Source organism: Phyllostomus discolor, chromosome 13 (assembly GCF_004126475.2).
Source record: "Phyllostomus discolor isolate MPI-MPIP mPhyDis1 chromosome 13, mPhyDis1.pri.v3, whole genome shotgun sequence".
Taxonomy (NCBI): Eukaryota; Metazoa; Chordata; class Mammalia; order Chiroptera; family Phyllostomidae; genus Phyllostomus; species Phyllostomus discolor.
Window position 1 is genome coordinate 13743382 of NC_040915.2, and position 24943 is coordinate 13768324.

The following is a 24943-nucleotide window of genomic DNA, read 5'->3' on the forward strand; positions in this document are numbered from 1 at the left end:
GCTTCTTTCATTCAATATCATGTTTGTGACATTTATCCTTGATATTGCTTGTAATTTTAGTTATTCATTCTTATTTCTGTATAGTATTACAGTGTATGAATATTTCAGAACTTATTACTCATCCTATGTAGATCGATATTTGGGTTGGTGTAAAGTTTGACTGTTTAAATAATACTGCTCTGAACATTTTTGTACCTATCTTTTGGCAAACATGTTTATGCATTATGTTGGGTATATTCCTAGGGGTAAAATTGCCACTTATTTAGTAAGTAGATGTTTACTTTAAGTAGTTATTTTAAAATAGTTTTCCAATGTACTTGTACCAATTTACACAGTTATCAGCAGTGTTTGGATGTACCAGGTCCTCCACATTCTTGTCAACACTTGGTATTATCTGTTTTTCATTTTGCTTCATTGGAAAACACTTTTAAACTTTTATTTTCATAACATTTAAACATTTTCATAAACTTCAAATAATTAATGTCCTGCTATTATTGTTTAGTATCTAGAACACAAACCTTTCATCCCTTCTTCACATATAATTATCTCACTATTTTCTGCTACTTCTCTACACAAACTGAAACCATTTTTTAAGAAGATTTTATTCAGCAATCTTTTGGTACATAGGCCAGTACTCAGTCCACTGAGCCACACCAGCCAGGGCTAAATGCATACATTGTAAAAGAGAATAAGACTCAGTCCTCTCAGCTCCCACCTCAAGAATGTAGAAAAGGCCTGGCTGGTGTAACTCAGTGGATTGAGCACAGGCTGTGAACCATAGTGTCGCAGGTTCGATTCCCAGTCAGGGCACATGCCTGGGTTGCAGGCCACGGCCCCCAGTGGCTGCACATTGATGTTTCTCTCTCTTTCTCCCTCCCTTCCCTCTCTAAAAATAAGTGAATAAAATCTTTAAAAGAAAAGAATGTAGAAAAGGAAGAGGAAAGTAAACCCACAGCAAGCAGGAAGAAGGACATAATAAAAATTATAGAGGAAATCAATGGCATTCAAAAATAATAATGAAGACCAATAAAATAAAATACGCTGATTCTTTGGGGGGAAATCAACAATACTGACAAACATCCAGCAAGACTGACAAGCCTTTCTTCCCAACTCTTTCAGATTTCAGATGTGTTCAGCCTCCCATCCTTAATGTTTTCAAATTTTTCTGCAGCATATCTCCCATTGCAAGGTTTCTTTAAGTGATATATCTCTCTATTTTGCCTGAATTATTGTTTTCTCTGCATATAATGAAATTTTGAAAAATTTTAAAGACATTCAACTCATCCTTGAAAGTTAGTCTTCACCTTTCACTTTAAATACACTTCAAGAGTTTTTAAATGCTTAATGAATGAAATGAAAAAAACATGTATAGCATAAAAATGGAAGTCAGTTGGATCAGCTATTTAATAATTATAAGCTAAATAAAATTAAGTTTAACTCACTGGTAATAATCCAGCTGAATTAATGTTGAGATTAATTTGTCACTTTGCATTAGCATATGTGAACATAAAGAGCATGAGGGACGGTGCTTTTTTAACACTGTTTGTCTCCCCACATTGTGTCCAAAAGAAACCAAGTTTTGCCACCTAATTATTAAAAGTAAGCTGGAAAATATGATTCCCAGTGAATGCTGAAAATGTTCTATATCTTGGAAGAGGTGTGGGTTACATGGATGGATCCATTTTTTAAAAATGCTACTGTTAAGGTTAGTGCATTTCAATTTGTGTAAGTGTTACCTGAGGAAAAGAATTATGCAAAAGTAAACATGAGTTGAGGCTGAGAGTGGAGGGAAATGTAAAACTGAAAAAAAAAAACAGAATGTTGTGAAGCTGGGTGATATGTAGATGGAAGATTATGATGTTTACCTTGTTATATGTTGAACTGTTTTCTTGATTAAAATTTTAAATAATTATTCCTTGTTAAATAATGTTTATGAAAACAAAGTTGGACCTGGCTGGTGTGGCTCAGTGGATTGAGTGCCAGCCTATGAACCAAATGGTCACTGGTTCCATTCTCAGTCCGGCACATGCCTGGGTTGCCCGCCAGGTCCTCAGTAGGGGGCACGTGAGAGGCAAACACATGGTGATGTTTCTCTACCTTTCTTTCTCCTTCCCTCCCCTCTCTCTAAAAATAAATAAACCAAATCTTTTTTAAAATTTTAAAAACAAAGTCAATTCACTTCTACTCTTGCAAATCAAATCAAGGCAGAAAAGGATAAAACCAAGAAGCATTCTCCTGAGGGAATCCAATGTATCCACTTTCCATAAAAAGACAGTTTCTTCACATACCCAGCTGATACCTTTCAAGGGTACATTAAATAGTATCTTATTTCTTTCTGCCATAACAACCAACATTTTCAAAGGCATTTCAGTGATCTAAATTGAGTTTTACACATACTGTATTACTCATAAAATTTTCTTTAAAATGAAAAAAAATAATTCGGTATGCTGTGTTGAGGATACCTGGTGCTGCTGCAGGCAGAGTGAGCAAAAGATTCTGGATGCCAGGGATGCCGTTAAGCTGGAGTGGGAATGTCCACTGAAAGAAGGAAGCATTTACGATTGAGCTGGAAATAGCTTTGTTTCAGAGACCAAATTAAACCTATCTAAGATGTTTATGGTTGTTGGCTTACTTAATCAGTTTGTTATTGATATCTTTGAGAAAGTCTATTCTCAGTAACATTGTCAAGTGAACCATGGAAGCTGGTCACAGCGATCTTATTTTTATTCTTCTAGGTAGGTAGAGGTGCATTTCAACTACACAATTAGTTTTACTTAGCTTTATTTATTTTACCTGGTGTTGAAATATTTCCAAAGAAATCCTGATTTTTAATCTCCCATCATTTGAGCTCTTACCTGAAGTGGATTTTGCTTGAACTCAATTGATTTCACCTCTTAACAATCTGAAATTAATTCTATTTGGTGTTTTGTGTTCTTATATATACACTAACCTATTTAATGTATTTTTGGGATATTTAGACATACAGTTTCCTGCATATTTGAGCAGAAACTGGTGAGTTAGAAATGGATATAGCCATGATAAATTATTATTGAATTCCCTGGTATCCACTCAAATGTAATTCACCTTTCCCATGACCTTATTTTGTCATAATCATAGGACCTCAAATCACCCTTGTTGTGAGAGGGTGGTAGAAGTGAGTCTTGAATGTTCATTTTCTGCATTCTGTTACATTCTTACAACAGGGTAATCTATTTGATCTTGATTAATTAACATAGAAGGGGAATTTGATGTTAAAAGTTACAGTAAGTTGAACAAGTCTAATAAAATCATGACAAAATTCTACCCAAATAAAAATGAAGTGGAACCCTAAAATGCTTACTTATGTCAGAAACTTGACTGTTTCTAGCTCCTCTTTTAAATCATTTAATTTGATAAGATGTTTCTATGATAAGTATTCCTTGGCCTCAGTTTTCCTCCTAATAGTCTAATTGTTTTCTTGATTGTGCAGATGTCACCATAAAAAAATTCAATCTATTGTTCATGCCATTTTGTAAGTCATGTAACTTAGAGACATGATTGTTTATTTTACCACCAGTGTTGCTAACCCACTTTTACTTTTGTATCGTTTGTTGGGATGAATAAATAGAGTACTTCATGGCTTCACAAATTACACTGCTCATCAGCGATAAATTGCACTGCTAAAGAGTAAAATAAAGTTGGTTACAGGAAGTTTACATTTCCTGAGAGTGTAATTCTTAATTAAATGTTGGTGTGCATGAAAATCACTTAAGGAGGTAAACTGAAGTGCAGATTTCCATTAGCACCACCAGAGATTTGATTCAAGATCAGGAGACCAGCCCAGAATTGACTTTACGGGGGGGAACTCCAAACTCCCAGGTAATCCTTTATGCAAGCGGTTCCCACACTCCAGTGCGAGAAACACTGACTGGACTGAAAAGTCTTTATAATGCTCAAGTTTTGGAAATGGTATTGACCTGCAAACATCTCTTGAAGTTATTGATTTGAACGCGTGGTGGCACTGCAGGCTAAGAGAGTAAATCCAAGCTCTGCGGATTCGGAGGACGCCCTTTCACCGAGAAACCCAAGGGGGGCAAAATACATTTAAGCTAAAGCCAAAATAAATGTGTTTGCGAAGGCAGTCACCGCCAGACGAGTTTTTAAAAAGAGAATTAGAAAGTCTTTAGCAAAGATATTTTGGAGGGTCGACGGTGGACCTGGTGACTGGGAATTAAAAAGGATTTTCCCCCGGATCAGACATAACAATAGAGATGGCGCGAACAAACGCACCTCGCAACAAAAGGCAAGTGACGGTTTTCATTATGTTGATGGTTTTGTGGGAGGTGGGTTCAGAATCGATTCAGTATTCTGTATTGGAGGAGACAGAAGTTGGCACGTTTGTGGCTAATTTGACAAAGGACCTGGGACTCAGGACCGGAGAGCTGGCTGCTCGGGGAGCCCGGCTTGTTTTCAAGGGGAACAGACAGCGTTTGCAGCTTGACCCACAGACATATGATTTGCTGCTAAATGAAAAACTGGACCGGGAGGAGCTGTGCGGCTCCACTGAGCCGTGTCTGCTCCCCTTCCAGGTGTTGCTGGAAAATCCCTTGCAGTTTTTCCAGGCGGTCTTGCGAGTCAGAGACATAAATGACCATGCCCCGGAGTTCCCGGCTAGAGAAATGCTACTACAAATATCAGAAATTACTACGCCAGGAAAGATATTTCCTTTGAAAATGGCGCAGGATTTAGACGTGGGTAGCAACAGCCTTCAGAGCTATGCAATCAGCTCCAATTCTCACTTCCACGTTCTCACCCGCAATCGCAGCGACGGCAGAAAGTTCCCAGAGCTGGTACTGGACAAAGCGCTGGACCGCGAGGGGCAGGCGGAGTTCAGGCTAACCCTCACCGCGTTGGACGGTGGGTCTCCGCCCCGGTCAGGGACCGCAGAGATTCAGATCCGGGTCTTGGACATTAATGACAACGCCCCCGAGTTTGCTAAGGAGCTCTATGAGGCACAAGTCCCTGAAAACAACTCCCTTGGCTCTCTGGTTATCACCGTCTCAGCGAGAGATTTAGATGCAGGATCCTTTGGAGAAGTATCGTATGCTCTATTTCAGGCCGATGATGTTAATCAACCCTTTGAAATAAACGCAATCACAGGAGAAATTCGACTGAGAAAGATGTTGGATTTTGAGAAATTTACATCTTATCATGTGGATGTTGATGCCACAGATGGTGGGGGACGATCAGGAAAATGCTCTGTAATCATCAAGGTTCTGGACGTGAATGATAACGCCCCTGAACTGACCATGTCGTCCCTCAGCAGCCCCATCCCTGAAAACCAGCCCGAGACGATAGTGGCGGTTTTCAGTGTATCAGATGCAGATTCTGGACATAACCAGCAGGTTGTTTGCTCTATAGATGACAACATCCCCTTTCTTCTAAGACCGTCAGTGGAGAATTTCTACACTTTGGTAACACAAGGAGCGCTGGACAGAGAGCGCCAGGCCGAGTACAACATCACCATCACTGTCACAGACATGGGGACTCCCAGACTGAAAACAGAGCACAACATAACCGTGCTGGTCTCCGATGTCAACGACAACGCCCCAGCCTTCACCCAAACCTCCTACACCCTCTTCATCCCAGAGAACAACAGCCCCGCCCTGCACATAGGCAGCGTCAGCGCCACAGACAGAGACGCGGGCACCAACGCCCAGGTCACCTACTCCCTGCTGTCGCCCCAGGACCCCAGCCTGCCCCTGGACTCCCTGGTGTCCATCAACGCTGACAACGGACACCTGTTCGCCCTGAGGGCGCTGGATTTCGAGGCCCTGCAGGCATTTGAGTTCCTGGTGGGCGCCACAGACCGCGGGTCCCCGGCCCTGAGCAGCCAGGCGCTGGTGCGCGTGCAGGTGCTGGACGCCAATGACAACGCGCCCTTCGTGCTGTACCCGCTGCAGAACGGCTCTGCGCCCTGCACCGAGCTGGTGCCCAGGGCGGCCGAGCCTGGCTACGTGGTGAGCAAGGTGGTGGCGGTGGACAGCGACTCGGGCCAGAACGCCTGGCTGTCTTACCAGCTGCTCAAGGCCACAGAGCCCGGGCTGTTCAGCGTGTGGGCGCACAATGGCGAGGTGCGCACTGCGCGGCTGCTGAGCGAGCGCGACGCGGCCAAGCACAGGCTGCTGCTGCTGGTCAAGGACAATGGCGAGCCTCCTCTGTCAGCCAGCGTCACGCTGCACGTGCTGCTGGTGGATGGCTTCTCGCAGCCCTACCTGCCTCTGCCCGAAGTGGCGGCCGTCGCGGCCCAGACTGACCCACTCACGGTCTACCTGGTCATCGCGCTGGCGTCGGTGTCGTCGCTCTTTTTGTTCTCGGTGCTGGCGTTCATCGCAGTGCGGCTGTGCAGGAGGAGCAGGTCTGGTTTGGTGGGTGGCTGCTCGGTGCCTGAGGCCCAGTTTCCAAGCCACCTGGTGGACGTTCGGGGCACCGGAACCCTGTCTCAGAGCTACCAGTATGAGGTGTGCCTGACGGGAGGTTCAGAGGCCAGCGAGTTCAAGTTCCTGAAGCCGATTCTCCCCAGCTTCCCTTCTCAAGGGACTTGGGAGGGAATTGAAGGAAAACCCCACCTTTCGGAATAGCCTCCTATTCAGTTAAGTATTGGATTGTTCCACTAAACCTTACTTAATAAATATGGAAATCTCTTATAACTTTACATTACATGTTATTGATGGTGTCTTTCTTGATTAATTTACTACTGTTCCTTAGGGTGATATTAAAAGAAATTCAAATGTTGCATATGCACAATATTTTCCCTATATTATGTTTAGTAGCTTTAAATTATTCATTCAGTTTTATTTGACAATCTGAATAAAAAGTAAAAATTAATTTGAATAATTAAAAATTTTTGAAGTTCAGTCATATCTTTTTACAAAAGTTATATTCCAAAATTCTTAAGTATGACTGCCTTTCTAACTATTGGCGACTACTGTAGTTACTACTACCATGTAGGAAAAAGCTTTAAATGTGTTTCATATTATTTAATTTGCCAGTGTAGGGGGTACACTGCTCATTTGGGGGTAACTCCTACAATGTGATAAAATAAAGATGAGTTCTAACGATGGCTGAATGCTAAGATAGCCATTCATATTTATGTGTATTTCAGTAACTAATTGTAAACACATATTTTCTGTGAATATAGACTTTAAAAACTGTAAACACATTAAATTGTAGTTTGTGAGCTTCATGTAAGAATATGATTTTTTAAAACACTAGTCCAATTATAAATGCTTAATAAACATTTGATAAGTGTTAACATTCCTATAGTGAATTAAAAAATAATTTTCAAGTGATGCAGAAATGTTAATATTCTCTTTACACTCTAGTACCCTTGTCAAAAGTGAAATTATTAAGTATCATTCTTTTGCTTTTCCTCTAAATTGGAAATACCTTCCAGTACCCAAAGCTCTATTACAGAATGTAAAATGCTCAAGAGTACATTTTTCCTCCTTGTCTTTGTCCAATGATTTGAAAGTTCAAAAGTATTGTTAAGTAAAATTCAAATTATATTTTGCAAACTCCTATTCCTAGCCTCTTAGCTTTTACTAATATACATGCGATGCCTGCCAAGACCTAAGTGAGTTATTAGTGCCAGGTTATTGGGTACATAATGTCATATTTTCCCTCCTAGCACTGTGTATACATCATTTATCTTTATTAACCATAAAATCATTTACTTTTTACAATTTAACCATATTTGGTTTTATTTGTAGTCTTTTATGTAGTCTTTGTAGTCAATTTAACCATATTTGGCTGTATTTGTAGTCTTTTATGAAAAAAATTCATCTTTTCAATTTCCCATCAATATTAGGCAGTTTATCCTAAAGTGAAAAGTGAGTGAATATTGTATTTTTATCCTTAATTAAAATGGAAGTGAGCTTAACTGAGTTGTATTTGGCTGTGGTTTGTACCCAAATAGGTGAGCTGCTGTGTCACTTGTCTCTGATGATGACGGGTTGGTTTGAAGCATGTGGGGAACACTTGCTGTTTCGTATTCTCATGCCTTCATGCTCTCCTTGGAGCAGCGTTCTTCCTCGGGGGATACTGTTCCCTCTGACACTCTCACCCCACCTCACATGGCTTTGGGGGAGGCAGTCGTGGTTTCCAATAACCCTGTCTCTATTGTCTCAGAAGATGCGTGCTTGGACAGGCCCTTATCCAAAGCTGACAGGTCAAAACCCTTCCCTGGAAAGTACACATTTGACTTCATTGACGTTAGTGCCTTCTTCATGTTTGTTGAAAGACATTGGCTGAATTCTGAGCTTTTATTGACTTCTAATAAAACAAGTGGCCATTTCCTGTCAACTTTACTGGGCCATACACACAATGAATTTATGAAGAAAAAAATCTCAAAAGCTATGTAGCCCAGAGACTGCCACACCACATTTTTTTTTCAGGTGTTACAGACACATTTTAATTTGGGAGTAAAAATTGGATTTAAAAATTCAACACTTCTAACACAATAGAACAAATTAGTATTTTTGTAAGAGAATGCTTCTCAAGAGTAGGAATTTTTGTGTTTACCGTTTTATCTCCAGAAACTACAAAATTTTCTGCACAGAGAAATGCTTATTGAATGACCCAATGGATTTGTCTCCAGCCGAATTTTGTATACTGAACGTGTACCTTTATAAAGAAGATGAGTGTAGATAAATAGGCATCACTGTGCTCTCACAGCTCTTGTTAGATACCTGAACAAGACTGCATAATAGGTGAGGAGGAAAGGAGTTTATAACATTCTCCGACCCAAAAAGGCATTCGAAGCGTTTTAGCTATTAAATTGTGCTTGGAAATGAAAACTACCTGAAGTTGTAAAACAGAACGCTTGGTGGCGCTGCAGGATAAGAGAGTAAAAGCTGTCTCCGCGATTCTGAGACTACAGAAAGCGGAGCAGTCTCCGGCAGCTGGCAAAGGAAACATTTTACACCACTGGAGATAATACGGTTCAAAGAGGCAGCCATCGCCACCCGCATGCCAGTCTATGTTAAGAAATAACTCAAGAGTATCGACCTAAGATAGCAGAGTTCGCTACAAAGCAATGATTTTGTGCTTTAGTACTGGAACTTTTGGACCTGGAGGAAGGATGGAGATGCCGCTACTCAAAGCGCCCGGGAAAAGGCAAGTGACCGCCATTATTATTCTATTACTGTTGTGGGAGGCGGGCGGTGCGACCCTTAAATACTCTGTTCTAGAAGAGAGGGACAGCGGCTCTTTTGTGGCCAACCTAGCAAAGGATCTGGGGCTAGGCTTAGGAGAGCTGGCCACGCGCGGCGCCCGGATTCTTTCCAAAGGGAACAAACAGCATTTGCAGCTCGAGCAGAAGAGTGGGAATTTGCTCCTAAAAGAAAAATTGGACCGGGAACAGCTGTGTGGTGACACGGATCCGTGTATACTGCATTTCCAGGTGTTACTGAAAAACCCACTGCAGTTTATTCAAGGTGAACTGCAGCTCCGAGATGTAAATGACCATGCCCCAGAATTCTTAGAACAGGAAATCCTCCTGAAAATCCCGGAAAGTAGTCATCCAGGGACTGAATTTCCTTTGAAAATAGCTGAGGATTTAGACGTGGGCAGCAACACAGTTCAGAACTACACAATTAGCACCAATGCCCATTTCCACCTTATCACTCGCAATCACAGCGATGGCAGAAAACACCCTGAGCTGGTGCTGGACAAAGTGCTGGACCGTGAGGAGCAGCCAGAGCTCAGGTTAACCCTCACGGCGCTGGATGGGGGGTCACCACCCAGGACTGGGACTTCCTGTGTCCTCATTGTAGTCCTGGACATAAATGACAATGCCCCTGAATTTGATCAGCCGCTCTATAAGGTGCAGGTCTCAGAGAACAGCCCCATAGGCTCTCTTGTCGTCACTGTCTCCGCTAGAGATTTAGATGCTGGGACCCACGGAGAGGTCTCCTACTCATTTTTCCAATCCTCAAATCAAGGCATTCAGGTGTTTGAAATAAACTCGGGCACGGGAGAAATTCGATTAAAAAGAATGTTGGACTTTGAGGAAATTCAGTCTTACAGTATGGAAATTGAGGCCTCAGATGGAGGAGGACTTTCAGGAAAATGCACGGTAGCCATAGAAGTGATGGATGTAAATGACAACGCCCCAGAACTGACCACCTCATTACTTACCAGTGAGATCCCAGAAAACACCCCTGATACTGTGGTAGCCGTTTTCGAAATTTCAGACCCAGACTCCGGAGACAATGGCAAAATGATGTGTTTCATCCAAGACCATCTCCCTTTCCTTCTGAAACTTACCTTAGAAAATTTCTACACCTTGGTAACAGAAGGAGCTTTGGACAGAGAGCACCAGGCCGAGTACAACATCACCATCACTGTCACAGACATGGGGACTCCCAGACTGAAAACAGAGCACCACATAACCGTGCTGGTCTCCGACGTCAACGACAATGCCCCTGCCTTCACCCAAACCTCCTACACCCTCTTCATCCCAGAGAACAACAGCCCCGCCCTGCACATAGGCAGCGTCAGCGCTACAGACAGAGACGCGGGAGCCAACGCCCAGGTCGCCTACTCCCTGCTGCAGCCCCAGGACCCCAGCCTGCCCCTGGACTCCCTGGTGTCCATCAACGCTGACAACGGACACCTGTTCGCCCTGAGGGCGCTGGATTTCGAGGCCCTGCAGGCATTCGAGTTCCTGGTGGGCGCCACAGACCGCGGGTCCCCGGCGCTGAGCAGCCAGGCGCTGGTGCGTGTGCAGGTGCTGGACGCCAATGACAATGCGCCCTTCGTGCTGTACCCGCTGCAGAACGGCTCTGCGCCCTGCACCGAGCTGGTGCCCAGGGCGGCCGAGCCTGGCTACCTGGTGAGCAAGGTGGTGGCGGTGGACAGCGACTCGGGCCAGAACGCCTGGCTGTCTTACCAGCTGCTCAAGGCCACAGAGCCCGGGCTGTTCAGCGTGTGGGCGCACAATGGCGAGGTGCGCACCGCGCGGCTGCTGAGCGAGCGCGACGCGGCCAAGCACAGGCTGCTGCTGCTGGTCAAGGACAATGGCGAGCCTCCGCTGTCAGTCAGCGTCACGCTGCACGTGCTGCTGGTGGACGGCTTCTCGCAGCCCTACCTGCCGCTGCCCGAAGTGGCGGCCGCCGAGGCCCAGACAGACCCGCTCACGGTCTACCTGGTCATCGCATTGGCGTCGGTGTCGTCGCTCTTCCTGTTCTCGGTGCTGGCGTTCATCGCGGTGCGGCTGTGCAGGAGGGGCAGGGCAGGCTTGGTGGGTGGCTGCTCGGTGCCTGAGGGCCACTTTCCGGGCCACCTGGTGGACGTCAGCGGTACTGGGACCTTGTCCCAGAGCTACCAGTACGAGATATGCCTGACCGGAGGCTCCGGGTCAAAAGAGTTCAAATTCTTGAATCCAGTTGTCCCCTGCCTCCCTCCCCAGGGCACTAGAGAGGAAATGGAGGAAAGTGCCAGCTTCCGGAATAACTTGGTATTCAACTAGAAATCTCATGAAGATGCAGTCTTGTTTTGTAACATCTCTAATTTTTCCCAGATACAGAGTTTGGGAGCATCATGGACAAAAATCCCGCCTTCAAGGATAGCCTGGATTTCCCTTTTGAATTTCAGCGGCGTGGGCATGAGGACCCTGCCTCTGCACTACCAGTTTGAGGTGTATCTGAAAGGATGCTTAGGGACCAGCGAGTTCAAATTCCTCAAACCAAGGGTCCCAACTTTATGGGTGGAGGGGTTCGTAGGGTAACCAAGGAAAACTCTAAAAATTAATTTGAATTCAATTGGAAATTTTCTCTTAACAAGACAGGACAAGTGACAATATTCACTAATGTATTATTTCCTAATCCCTTTTCATTCACAGAAAGAGCTTACATGGCCACACACTCATAATTATTGCCATATTTATAGTTGTGCCAATTGGTTGGAGTATTTCACATTCTGAGTCTCTAGGTGTTTTATTGTTGTTTTGTTCCCTCATATTTTGCATGTTCATATAATAGCAGAACAATCATGTTTCTCCAGCTTTGAAAGTAAGATGTTTGGAAGTTTCAGATTCCTGATATTTGAGCTTGTTCATTGATATCTTGTTATGATTAAGAGTGCTTGTTATGATTAAGTAGTGCTTTATAATTACCATCAGCATGAGTCCATTGTAAATGATGGCTTTCAGTTTTAAAAATAATTTTCATTTATGCAAAAATTTTGTTGCCTTGTAAATTACTGCATTCTTGTAGTTGTTTTAAAAATACTTTCATGCCCTGGCTGGTGTGGCTCAGTGGACTGAGTGCCCACCTACGAACCAAAAGGTTGTCTGTTCAATTCCTGGTCAGGACGAATGTTTGGGTTGCAGGCCAGGTGCCTGGCTGGGAGTGTGTGAGAAGCATACAATTGATGTATCTCTCACACATCAATGTTTCTCTTTTTCTTCCTCTCTTCCCCTCTCTCTAAAAATAAATAAAATCTTAAAAAAAAACACTGTTATATTTCCTCAGGAGAACTAATATTTCAGCTGGATGTATTATAAGTTGAGTATTTTCTTTCAAAATTGATAGCATTTAATTAGACCACCTGCTATAATTTTAAAGGATACAATTCCTGCTAATAGAAAAGAAGGAAAAATATTGATAGACTTATGATTTTTTCATAAGTGGTTTTGAGTATGTAAATGATGATTCTTATTCTATTAATATATATTCATATGGTTGAAACATATTCAACAAGAAAAAGAAAGCAAATTAACTTCATTATTCTAGCACTCAGAAATAGTTATCATTAATATTAAGTCAACATTATTTTAAAAATATTTCTATGACTTCAAATAAGAATAAGTTAATAGATGGAAATAATGTTGTAAAATGGACCTATAATAAATAACTAGTTTCATAATTAAGACAATCAGATTTTACTTGAATATAATGACAAAATAATATGAGACTATAGAACTTGTTTAAGCTTAAATAAATAATCCCTACAAAGTTAAAAACAAAATTATTGTATTAACAGAACCTAACTGCCTTACACTTTCTTTTTACACTTTCACCCTCTTCTTCTCACTTCACTTTACACTTTTTGTTGCACACAGTTACCTTATTGTGTTTATAACATTTACAATGCACATTAAAAGGATAATTCCCATAGTTGTTTAGATACTTTATACTTTAAAAATTTGTCATACAATGCTACAAATCTTTCAATTTTATTCAAGTCTGTAGAGGTAATAACTTTTTCATGATATTTACTTATATATTTTAAAATAATATGCTTATAAATGCTTTTTTGCAAATTTTAATTTTAGATATGGTCCACTTATTTATTTTCTTAAGGGGCATTCACATGAACACACACACACACACACACACACACACACATTTCCTCTACCCCATCCTCTCTCAAAACAATATCATTAAAAATTCTGTTTTAATAGTTTATATAATTATGACTATATAAATATCGCTTACCCCTGAATCTCATGATGTACTAAAATTTTATTTTTCTTTACCTCAAGTAAATAACTGCCTCATTTCACTTTACTTTTTTTACTTACATATTTTTAACATATCCTTGTACTTTCTAAGTCTAAACTCCTCATTGTACCATTAAACTCATCAAGAAATCTCTCAATTCCATTATTTTCTCCTTGGATTCATCCTGGAACTATTCAGACTCCTGCTCAATTGTATACTATTTGATCTGTAGATCAATTGCATAGCTGGCAGTTTGGAACTTGCTTTAGCCGACATTCTGGGAATTTCTTTTGTCTTTCTCCTAAGTTTGATTTCATTTTATAAAATCAAATTTTTATTTTCTTTGATATGGAATTTTAAGTGAGGAATTATTTGCTGCTAGTATTTTGTTTTTTAAGATTTTACTTATTTTTAGAGAGGGAAGGGAGAGAGAAAAAGGAGAGAAACATCAACATGTGGTTGCCTACTGTGCATCCCCCACTGGGGACCTGGCCTTCAATGTGTCCTAACTGGGAATCAAACTGGCGACCCTTTGGTTCTCAGGCTGGCACTCAATCCACTGAATCACACCAGCCAGGGTTATTCACTGCTAGTATTTTGAAGGCATTTTTTGACTTGTCTCCCTGATGTTTATTTACTCTTCTCCCACTCTTTTTGTCTGTATAGGTCCATTTATTTTATATCTTTGCTCTCTATTGCTTAGATGATGTTTCAGGAGGGAATTGAGATAAACTGGTATGCTCAGACTGGAATGAAATGCATTCTTTACTGTCATTTTATCCCAGCTTCCCCAGACCTCAACCACGTATATTTTTTCAACCTTTTGTTTGTTGAATTTCATTAGTTATAGTGCTTTAAAGACGAATCTATATGTGCTGTATTGAATTCTCATATACTTGACAAGTACAGTTTAGCTGGGTATAAAATTCTTCAGTCAAATTTCTTTTCTTTAGAGATTTGTTGACATAAAATATTACATTAGTTCTTCCATCATGATTATATTCTTCTATAAGTTGGCTAAATTTCATCCTTTAAGTAGTTTTTTACAATAAGCACTCATGAGTGCTAAAGGCATATTTTATTAATTCTTTTCTCTTTGCTGCATTGTTATCTTTGTATTTGAGCAACATCTTGGCTAGATATAAAATTATTGAGCCACAATATCTTTCCTTCAGCACCTGGTAAAATATTTCCATTGTATTCTAGTATTGAAGGTTGATGAGGGCAAGTCTGAAGCCTATTTTCCTTACCTGTAGGTGACTTATTTTCTATCTTTGAACTTCATTATCTTTTTCAGGTTATGCCTTGATTTTGATAACTTTGTTTCATTTTTTTCCCTGGAATCCAGTGTACCATTTCAATCTGTTCTATGCAGATATTTTCAAGTATGTCATTTATTATTTATATCTAGTAAGTATAACTGATTTTTAAATCTGGCTGATACCTCCAATATGTGAAGTTTGTGTGGGTCAGTTTCTTCTGCATTGTTTCTGATCCTCATTCATGCTGTCTTTGTTTCTTTGTGTGGCTTACATGTTTGACTATCCTTACATTTTTATTTGTAGTGTGTCCTCAAAAAAAAACATTGTATGTTCCATCTTTCAAAAACAGATTTTCATTAGTTCCAGCCAGCATTCCAGAAACACTATCAGTAGGGGACCAAAACAAACCAAATTCATGGCTTGAGATTCCTTGCAATTCAATTTATAAATAGTCAAAATACAAACACACATGAGGACCAATCAGTAGGTACAATTTCCCAGGTATCGTTTCTTTAATTTTCTTCTGCTCTACTTAACACCAGAGATTTTTCTATATAATTCCCTGGAGTTAGAAGGAGGGGTCAGGTTTAGATTTGTTGGTGTTATACTGTGTTTATACTGTGGATATATTCCTGTAGAGTCCTTTAAAATTGGAAGGGTCTTTCTATAATATGCCACACTTTTGGTCAGCCCTGAGTTTTGACTTGTATTTCTTTAATCCCATAGAACTTCCAGTCAAAGCCCAAGGGAAAATATTTTCAAATGCTCTGAGGGCATAAAAAATTTTCTTGTCCTGACATACTGTTTACCCTGTATTACCGACTTTTATCAAAATTGGGCTATTTTCATTGTTTTCTACTATGTTTTTAGCTCTTGATCTTTTTAAAGTTATTGTCGTCCACAAAAAGGTCATCTGAATTATTTATACCATCAGTTTCAGAAATGAGAAGCTCTGCCTAAGGTACTTTTAATGAGGATTAAATTTTGCTATTGTTTCAGTGATATATTTGACTATTTTTTCTTTGAATTTATTTAATCTAATGTTCCACCCATTGGGTACTCTGCCCAGACAAATCAATGATCTTCTTTCTCCACTAAACTATGATCTTTTTACAGAGAGGGCTTTTTTCTATTGCATCTAGAAAAAATATGTATTGAAGTAAATACAGATGGATGAGTGTTGAGTAAATTAATGAATGAATTTTAGTCTGTTATTTTATTATCTTTGCCTGACTTCTAAGGCTCACTGCAGGCATCTCATTGGTGAACCCTAATTTATATCCAGAATAGTCATTCAAAGGAGTCTGTAAAATCAAGTTTTAATATTTCCAGACCTGGAATTTTTAAAAGTTCATAAAAGGAAATAGAAATAGATGACAGACACTAAAGGCAAGAGGCCAATGTGACTCAGTGGATTGAGTGCCAGCCTGCAAACCAAAGGGTTGCCTGTTCGATTCCCAGTGAGGGCACATGCCTGGGTTGTGGGCCGGGTCCCGAGTAGGGGGCACTCAAGAAGCAACCACACGTTGATGTTTCTTCCCTTTCTCCCTCCCTTCCCTTCTCTAAAAATAATAAATAAATACACTATAAGGAAGCATTATCGATTGGTTCAAAAGATCTTGTCTCAGCAAAATGAATTCACTACTTTATTGCTTTGGGGACTAAGCTTTCTTAAAAAATTCTTTTGGCTACAAAATATACACCAATATGAAGAAATAAAATCATATGTTCTGCTAATAACCAATTAAATCAGATAATTTATTTGACCTTATCCATTTCTAAAGGGCAATGGGAGCTACAGCTGAAGTCTGAGTGGATATGATATACACTACTAATTTTACTCAAATGTATGTCTCCTGCCTTTATTCATTACTAATAGACTTCCACTTTTTTAGCTACCCATGTGGATATGTGGTCTATAGATTGTATTTCACAACCCACTGTTGTGGCTGGAAGCGGTCTTGTGACTAAGTTACAGACAGAGACATATAAGCACTACTGCCATGGGCTACTTCGTGAAAGCAGTCTTTAAAAAGGAAGGCACAGCCTTTTCTTTCTCTCATTAGTCTGAATGGAAATGTAGTTGCTGGATATTAGACAGCTGTCTGGACTATGAGGTGAAGGCTGAGTCCTGCAGACGGCAGAGCAACCACATGGAACGAGGCAGGGTCCCAGATAACATGGAGTGCATTGCAGCCGCAAGCCATCTTTTATGAGAGAAAAGTAAAATTCTATTTCGTGTAAGCCATTGCTGTTATGGGTTTGTGTATAGTTTCTGGCTGAAATTATATATAACATATACATTTATATAGATATTAAATATATATATAAGTTACATAGAAGGTAATTCTAGCTGATATAGTAAACTTTTAATAAGGTGATATTTAAACTAAGAACCAACGATTGAATAGAAGAAATTGTGAGGCTTACATGTCTATCTTAGAAATCAAGGTTTATTGAGAACAAGCAAAGCAAACAACTAAAGATTTAAGGGAAAAGTTACCTGTTAATACCATTAGGTAAGAAAAGAAGTGGTTACATCTAAGAAATAAGTACAGAAAGCGGGCTTTTGGAAAGTATGGATGTAATAAATGAGAATCGCAATAGAAGGGTTTGAAGATAGGGTTAAGAAAATACCCCAGATATTGTAAAAATAATTAAAAATGCCAAACAGGAGAAAAAAAACAGAAAAATAGAAAAATTAAATTCCGTATCAGAGGTCCAACATCTGAATTGTAGTAATTACCAAAAAAAAAAAAGCAAGAAAAAATTCAGTGAGGTAATTCATGCAAAATTCTAAGAGCTGGAGGAAATTAGTTTCCTAGTGGAAGAGCTTTCTTTACAAATTGCTCCATACAATGGATGAAAATAAGTGCAAACCAAAACATCAGTGTTAACTTTAAAATGCTTGGGACAATGACAACATATTACAACAAGGAATAAAAATACAGCTGACATATAGAAGATATAAAATAAGATTTATTTTAGACTTCTTAACAAACACATTGGTTTATAGAGCTCATTCACAAAATATTTTAAAATACTGAAAAAATTATTTCCAACCTAAAACCCTATAATCAGTCAAACTCCCAGTGAAGTTTGAGGGTAAAATTTAAAAATTTTTATACACTCAGGATCACAATATAATTGAACTCTCATATACCTGTATTTGGAAACTATATGAGGATATCAAAATGAGAGCATAATCTGAGAAGAAGTCTAAAGAAATAGAAAAAAGAAGATCCAAGACATAGTAGAGGTGAAGTGAACCTCCAGATGATGTGGAAGGATGGCCCCAGGAGAACGGCTGTGTCCCAGGTACAGGCAAGGTGAGTCTGGAGCTGTACCAGTCGGGCACTTTGAAGGATATCATCATCCAGTCCCCTGATATATATCAATTGGATGAAACTGTTGAATGATGTGATCTATTAAAGCCACAGAGTAAACGAAAAAGAAGAAGTAAGACCCTAGAAAAAGAAGATCCAACCAGAATGAAAGGCAAATAAAATTCTAACAGAGTTAGAATTTTATCACTCTTCCAGAGTGATAGCTGTGCCACAGATTTAGATACCACCCACCTAATTTAAGGAGAAATTGATACCTCAGGAGACATTGGAATGACTATGTGGAAAATTGTACTGAGAGACAATAGGAAGTATGGGAAGAATAAGTGATATATCTAAAGGAAACCAAGTAAATTAAAAAGCAAAGCAATTATTAACCAAGAAAAAAGTGAGAAAAATATGATTAGTACACAACAATGTTCTCAATGATAGTAAGAGTGAAAGAAGGTATTGAGATCCTTGGAAGTGTACAAGAACTAAAACTGAATTTAACATAATAAAGAGTCAACTGATAAAGTCTAAAATGAATTAATCAGAATAGAGTAGAATACAGATTAATGGCAGAAGACATAACCAAAATAGTTTAAAATGGCTGCATATCGGAAAAGAAACTAGGACACTGAGGAGGGAATGAGCAGAAAATTATTGCATTTTATTATAAGCCTCTTAGTATTATTTGATTTTGAACCAAAGTTATATATTATTTTTAAATGTGTTATTTTTATAAACAGATCTTGGAAATCTTTCTAAGAATAAAAAGGAGGCATAATGCTATTACTAATAAGAGTAGAGATATAACTCAAGTTATATAATATAATGAAAACATAATAAATTTGTTAAGGGGGTTTTAAATGAATGGTTTTTTAAAAATAAAATGCAAATAACTTTCAAAGAAAAGAAAACCTGTATAGATTAATAACCAAAGTAAAGTGGAAGTCACAGATTCACCATAAGCAAAACCACCAAACCCAACCCATTTAAAAGGCAAGTTGTAAGGAGGCATGAAGAAACAGATGACATACACATAAAAGCTATGCTATTGCATAGAAATAGATGAAAATCTTCCCAACCCCTTCTACAAGGCTGGATAGTTTAACACAAAAAACATAGATGTTAAACACACACACATACATACATAGAGCAACATGGGCCGGAAAAATACTAAAACAAGGTCGACACATCAAATCCATCTTTGCATTAAAGCAACAATGTGTCATAGTTAACTACCATCATATCAAGAACTCAAGAATTAAAAAGCTAAAGAATAAAGGTACAATTTCAACACATCAAAATTACTTTAAAATATGAAAGAATATGAAATAATAAAGGAAGAGGAGAAAATTTTCTCGATCTGAACAAAGAGCATCTACCCCAAATTGAGTGCATTTACCCCAAATCAAGATCAAACATCATAGCTAAAATTGAAACACTAGGAGCAGTTCCACAATGCTAGGAATGATCTAGTTGCTATTGTTAATTTTAAGAGTATTTATTGCATACCCTTGGAAATGCTGGCCATTGAAGTGATATGTTAACTATAATTTAAATTATAGTGTTACTTAAAGTGGGAACAGAATGTGTTCCAGAAAATATCACAATTAAAGAGTGAACATCTTGAAACCAGAAGGATCATTTAATTCACAAGAAACTGAAAAAGGCCTTTACTCCGCAGTATGAACTCACTATTGTGAGGCAGTTAACAAACAGAGGTAGCCTTCTTGACCAGGGCTTCGTTTTCTTACACCGTCTTTGCAGTCAGTTTTAAAAGCAGGAGGTTTTCTTAGGTTTTACTCCTGATGGGGATTCGGAATTTAATTTCATGCCCCTAGATTAAGGAAAACAACGTATTTATTTTTTCTATGAACTCAGATTATAAGAGGGGAAGACGATATAAGCACTCACTAGCATTCCTGTGACTGTTTGAGGAGAAAGATGGAACCGAACCTCAAAGACAGGGGGACAGAAAACCACGCCAGCTGCTGCTCTTTCAACCCACCGTCTTTCTGTTCTCTTCTTGAAAACGGGAATGACAACCACAAAACGCAAGGTGGCGCTGCTGCCTAAAAAGAGGGGGAAAGACTCTCACAAAGGACTTTGCAGATTCCAGGGTTCAGAAGAAATCTGGCGAGTCAGGAGGTAGAGGAAAGGAAACAGGAGCTGTGGGAAAGTGGGGCTCCCTCTCCACAAGCATTGCAGTTATAAGCTCATTTCTAAGACTTAGATTGCTGCCATCTCGGAAAGCTGCGTGGGGCCGGGTGACAGTGGTTCTGCAAGGCCGATGAAAGGAGGCATGGAGGCCCGAGCGGAGCGCGCGGCGCGGACCAGGCAAGTCCTGCTTCTCTGGGTGTTTCTGGGAGTGTCTGGGGCCGGCGCGGAACCGCTCCGGTATTTTGTGGCCGAGGAAACCGAGAGAGGCACCTTTCTGGCCAACCTAGCAAATGACCTGAGGTTGGGGGCGGGGGAACTGGCTGCTCGGGGATCTAGAATCGTTTCAGACCAGAACACGGGATTTTTACTACTCAATCCGCTCACTGGTGACTTACTGCTAGGTGAGAAATTGGACCGGGAGGAGCTGTGCGGCCCCACGGAGCCCTGCGTGCTGCCTTTCCAGGTGTTACTGGAAAAGCCTTTTCAGATTTTCCGTGCCGAGTTATGGGTCAGAGACATCAATGATCATTCCCCAGTGTTTCTAGAGAGAGAGATTCCCTTGAAAATATTAGAAAGCACCGCCCCAGGGGCGGCATTTCTCCTGGAAAGGGCACAGGATTCGGATGTCGGAACCAACAACTTGAGAAACTACACCATCAGCGCCAATACCTATTTCCATATTAACGTGCACGACCGCGGGGAAGGGAATCTCTATCCCGAGTTGGTACTGGACCGAGTGCTGGACCGCGAGGAGCTGCCTGAGCTCAGGTTAACCCTCACCGCCCTGGACGGCGGCTCTCCGCCGCGGTCCGGGACCGCCCTGGTGCGGATCCTAGTGCTGGACATAAATGACAACGCCCCTGCGTTTGTACAGTCTCTCTACTCCGTGCAGGTGCCAGAGAACAGCCCCGTGGGCTCCCTGGTGGCGGCCGTGTCAGCTAGAGATTTAGACGCCGGAAGTAATGGAGAAATCGTTTATTCATTTTTTTATGCCACTGAAAGAATTCTCAAAACGTTTCAAATCAATCCAACATCTGGCAGTCTTCACCTTAAAACCGAACTAAACTATGAGGAAATGCAAAATTACACATTAACTATTCAGGCCCAGGACGGCGGAGGGCTTTCTGGAAAATGTACCGTGGTGGTTCAGGTGACAGATATAAACGACAACGCGCCGGAACTGCTCCTGTCCTCGCTTATGACCTCGGTCCCTGAAAACTCAGCTGAGACCATCGTAGCTGTTTTTAAGATTAGAGACAAAGATTCAGGTAACAATGCAAAGATGGCGTGCTCCATCCAAGACGATCTCCCCTTCCTCCTGAAGCCATCAGTAGAGAATTTCTACACGCTGGTGACACGTAGACTGCTGGACAGAGAGGCCACAGCCGAGTACAACATCACCATCACCGTCACAGACATGGGGACTCCCAGACTGAAAACCCAGCACAACATAACCGTGCTGGTCTCTGACGTCAATGACAACGCCCCCGCCTTCACCCAAACCTCCTACACCCTCTTCATCCCCGAGAACAACAGCCCCGCCCTGCACATAGGCAGCGTCAGCGCCACAGACAGAGACGCGGGCGCCAACGCCCAGGTCACCTACTCCCTGCTGCAGCCCCAGGACCCCAGCCTGCCCCTGGACTCCCTGGTGTCCATCAACGCAGACAACGGACACCTGTTCGCCCTGAGGGCGCTGGATTTCGAGGCCCTGCAGGCATTTGAGTTCCTGGTGGGAGCCACAGACCGCGGGTCCCCAGCGCTGAGCAGCCAGGCGCTGGTGCGCGTGCAGGTGCTGGACGCCAATGACAACGCGCCCTTCGTGCTGTACCCGCTGCAGAACGGCTCTGCGCCCTGCACCGAGCTGGTGCCCAGGGCGGCCGAGCCTGGCTACCTGGTGAGCAAGGTGGTGGCGGTGGACAGCGACTCGGGCCAGAACGCCTGGCTGTCTTACCAGCTGCTCAAGGCCACAGAGCCCGGGCTGTTCAGCGTGTGGGCGCACAATGGCGAGGTGCGCACCGCGCGGCTGCTGAGCGAGCGCGACGCGGCCAAGCACAGGCTGCTGCTGCTGGTCAAGGACAGTGGCGAGCCTCCGCTGTCAGTCAGCGTCACGCTGCACGTGCTGCTGGTGGATGGCTTCTCCCAGCCCTACCTGCCGCTGCCCGAAGTAGGGGCGGACGGGGCCCAGACTGACCCGCTCACGGTCTACCTGGTCATCGCGTTGGCGTCAGTGTCGTCGCTCTTCCTATTCTCGGTGCTGGCGTTCATCGGGGTGCGGCTGTGCAGGAGGAGCAGGTCTGGTTTGGTGGGTGGCTACTCGGTGCCTGAGGCCCAGTTTCCGGGCCATCTGGTGGATGTCAGTGGCACCGGGACCCTGTCCCAGAGCTACCAGTATGAGGTGTGTCTGAAGGGAGGCTCTGGGACCACAAGCGAGTTCAAGTTCCTGAAGCCAATTATTTCTAATGTGCAGTTCCAGAGCACAGGGAGGGGAGTGGAAGAATATCCTGCATTTCAGAGTGATTTGGGTTTCTGATAAAGAATGAAAAATAAATGTGTTGTGTCTGTGAATACACACCTAAGAAATGTACCCTGTGTTGCATGTAGATAAGTGCTTTCCCATTATTTCAAGTATTCTTAGAGTCACAGAATAAATTTACACAGAAATGGATACAGCTTTGGCCCTAAGAAACCTCCACAAAACGTGGGATGTATGTGTCTATTTTCTCTCTAGCAATTATGCATCATGCACTGTCTATTATGTGACAAATCTTGTTTGAGATGTTGTAAATCAATGTTCATCATCTTCAAACTCTACTGCTTTTTTATTTTCTTCTTTGATTTCAGTGCTGCAGTTGTATACTATCCCTAAGTTTTAGAACTACAGATTACACAGTATGTTTTAAAGTTTTTTAAAAACTACTTACTGTACATCATACACTATTTTAACACTTTCAGCCTTAGAAATAAACCTATGAGAAGTATTTTTGAAATGAGCAAACAGAGGTTCAGTAACTTCAGTAAGGTCACCTACTAATACAGGGGAGAACTATGTAACTTTTCTAAATCTTTCTGCCATTGGGGTCTTGCTATGACGCTGTACTCCTTTTTCTGTCAGTAGATATCACATTGCAGGTTTCTCCATAATTAAAGAGAAGCAACCTTTTCTTCGCTTATATTTCTGTTTAGTCTTTTTCTCTCTTTTTAGATTTTATTTATTTATTTTTAGAGAGAGGGAAGGAAGAGAGAGAAACATCAATGTGTGGTTGCTTCTCATGTGGTCCCCACTGGTCCCCAATGGGGACCTGGCCTGCACCCCAGGCATGTGCCCTGATTGGGAATCAAACCAGCGACCCTTTGGTTTGCAGCCCACACTGAATCCTCTGAGCTACACTAGCCAGGTGTTGTCTTTTTCTATATTTGGAAATAATAACATATTTATTGGCCTGACATTTTACACTCTTATAAATTAATAATCAGCTTTTCTGAAGTAATTATTACTGTTAAAGCTCTGATCTAACCAAATCTCAAGTTTAAAAAATGGAAAGATCAACTTGTGTTTTCTCCTTGTTTCAACATATGACCTTCATTTCCCAGAAAATATTAATGACCCTGAATAGAAATATCACATAATTTTGATTTCTTAATTGGTTTATTAATTTCCTCACACTGTAGTAATGTTCCTACAGTAGTCCTTACCTACCTTTTTAAACATTTTCCTCTTTTACTTAAAAATTTTATTTTTAAAGCTTCTAATTCAATACACTGAAGTGTTGAACTGGGAAAATATAAGAAAAAGAATTGTTTTGAATATGTAATATTAAAAATAGACAAGTTACAATTAAATTATTTAGAGATGCTGAAGAGTTAAGGAGAAACTTTGTTATCATAATCTGTAACTGCTTTTTCTTAAACATTCTTCAGATAATTTTTGCATAGCAGCATTGAGTATATTATAAATTGCTGCTGGTAAGTTTTAAAATAGCACTATTACTGTGCATTACTAATGAGATACAATCTAAGAACAAAAAAACCTCAGTGTGGTAAAATTTTACATTGTTTTCATAGTGTCAGGATAAAATTATCCAGTTTTTAAAAAAACAAATGAATGACATAGGAAAAGGGAGGAGGGAATTTTCTGCAATGAAGAAAGAGTAATTAATGTGTGGTGAATCTTGTTTGGATCTTGATTTAAACAACTGTGAAAGAACTGGAGAAAAATTGAATATAGATGCATACATACTCTGCCGTTGGGATCTTGCCATGTGTCTGAAGCTAATAATATTAACCTAGTTTCTTAGAAATGGTATGGCATTGTAGTTGTTTAGGTCATCAGAAGTTAGAGGTGCATGATGAAATATTTATAGGCAAAAATTTAGTTTGGGATATGAGAATGTTAGTGAGATACGCAATTTCAGAAAAATATTTATAATTGTTGAAGCTAGTTATGAATTCCTGTGGGTTCATCATGTGATTCTCCTTCTTTATGGCATTTGAAATTTTTCCAAATAAAAGGTTTTTTAAAAATTGACACTGTAAGAAGAGGAGTTAACAAAAATAGGAATCCTTCTGCATGCAGAATCACCACTGCTATCACAGATTACACCTCTATTAGACAAACTCCCAGCCCTTCCTCGTGTCATCAGTTAACATGATAACTTCTATCTGACCTAATTCTGCTCATGCATGCTTCTACCATGCGAAT

General features: G+C 40.9%; 2 protein-coding genes across 3 annotated transcripts; both read left to right on the top strand.

Annotated features, from left to right (window-relative positions):
* Window positions 1-2124: 2124 nt before the first annotated feature.
* PCDHB6 (protocadherin beta 6) lies at window positions 2125-12292 on the top strand. 2 transcript variants are annotated; one of them, XM_028528631.2, is made up of 2 exons: window positions 2125-4613; window positions 9488-12292. In XM_028528631.2, exons 1-2 carry the CDS (start codon window positions 4251-4253, stop codon window positions 11510-11512), a joined length of 2388 nt encoding a protein of 795 aa, XP_028384432.2. In that variant the 5' UTR covers window positions 2125-4250; the 3' UTR covers window positions 11513-12292. The 2 variants fall into 2 exon arrangements, with proteins under 2 accessions (XP_028384432.2, XP_028384433.1); XM_028528632.2 differs by lacking the exon at window positions 9488-12292 and having other exon boundaries at window positions 2125-7921.
* A 7819-nt stretch (window positions 12293-20111) lies between these two features.
* Window positions 20112-23480, top strand: PCDHB7 (protocadherin beta 7). Its single transcript, XM_028527906.2, has one exon. The coding sequence runs from the start codon at window positions 20372-20374 to the stop codon at window positions 22772-22774; it is 2403 nt and encodes an 800-aa protein (XP_028383707.2). The 5' UTR covers window positions 20112-20371; the 3' UTR covers window positions 22775-23480.
* Window positions 23481-24943: the final 1463 nt, after the last annotated feature.

Excerpts from the sequence above, each read along its gene's own strand:
- PCDHB6 (XM_028528631.2), top strand. The coding sequence starts at position 4,251 with ATGGCGCGAACAAACGCACCTCGCAACAAAAGGCAAGTGACGGTTTTC. Across the intron at positions 4,614-9,487 it reads TTTTCCAGGCGGTCTTGCGA|CTCCGAGATGTAAATGACCA; the intron begins GTCAGAGACATA and ends GGTGAACTGCAG.
- PCDHB7 (XM_028527906.2), top strand. The coding sequence starts at position 20,372 with ATGAAAGGAGGCATGGAGGCCCGAGCGGAGCGCGCGGCGCGGACCAGG.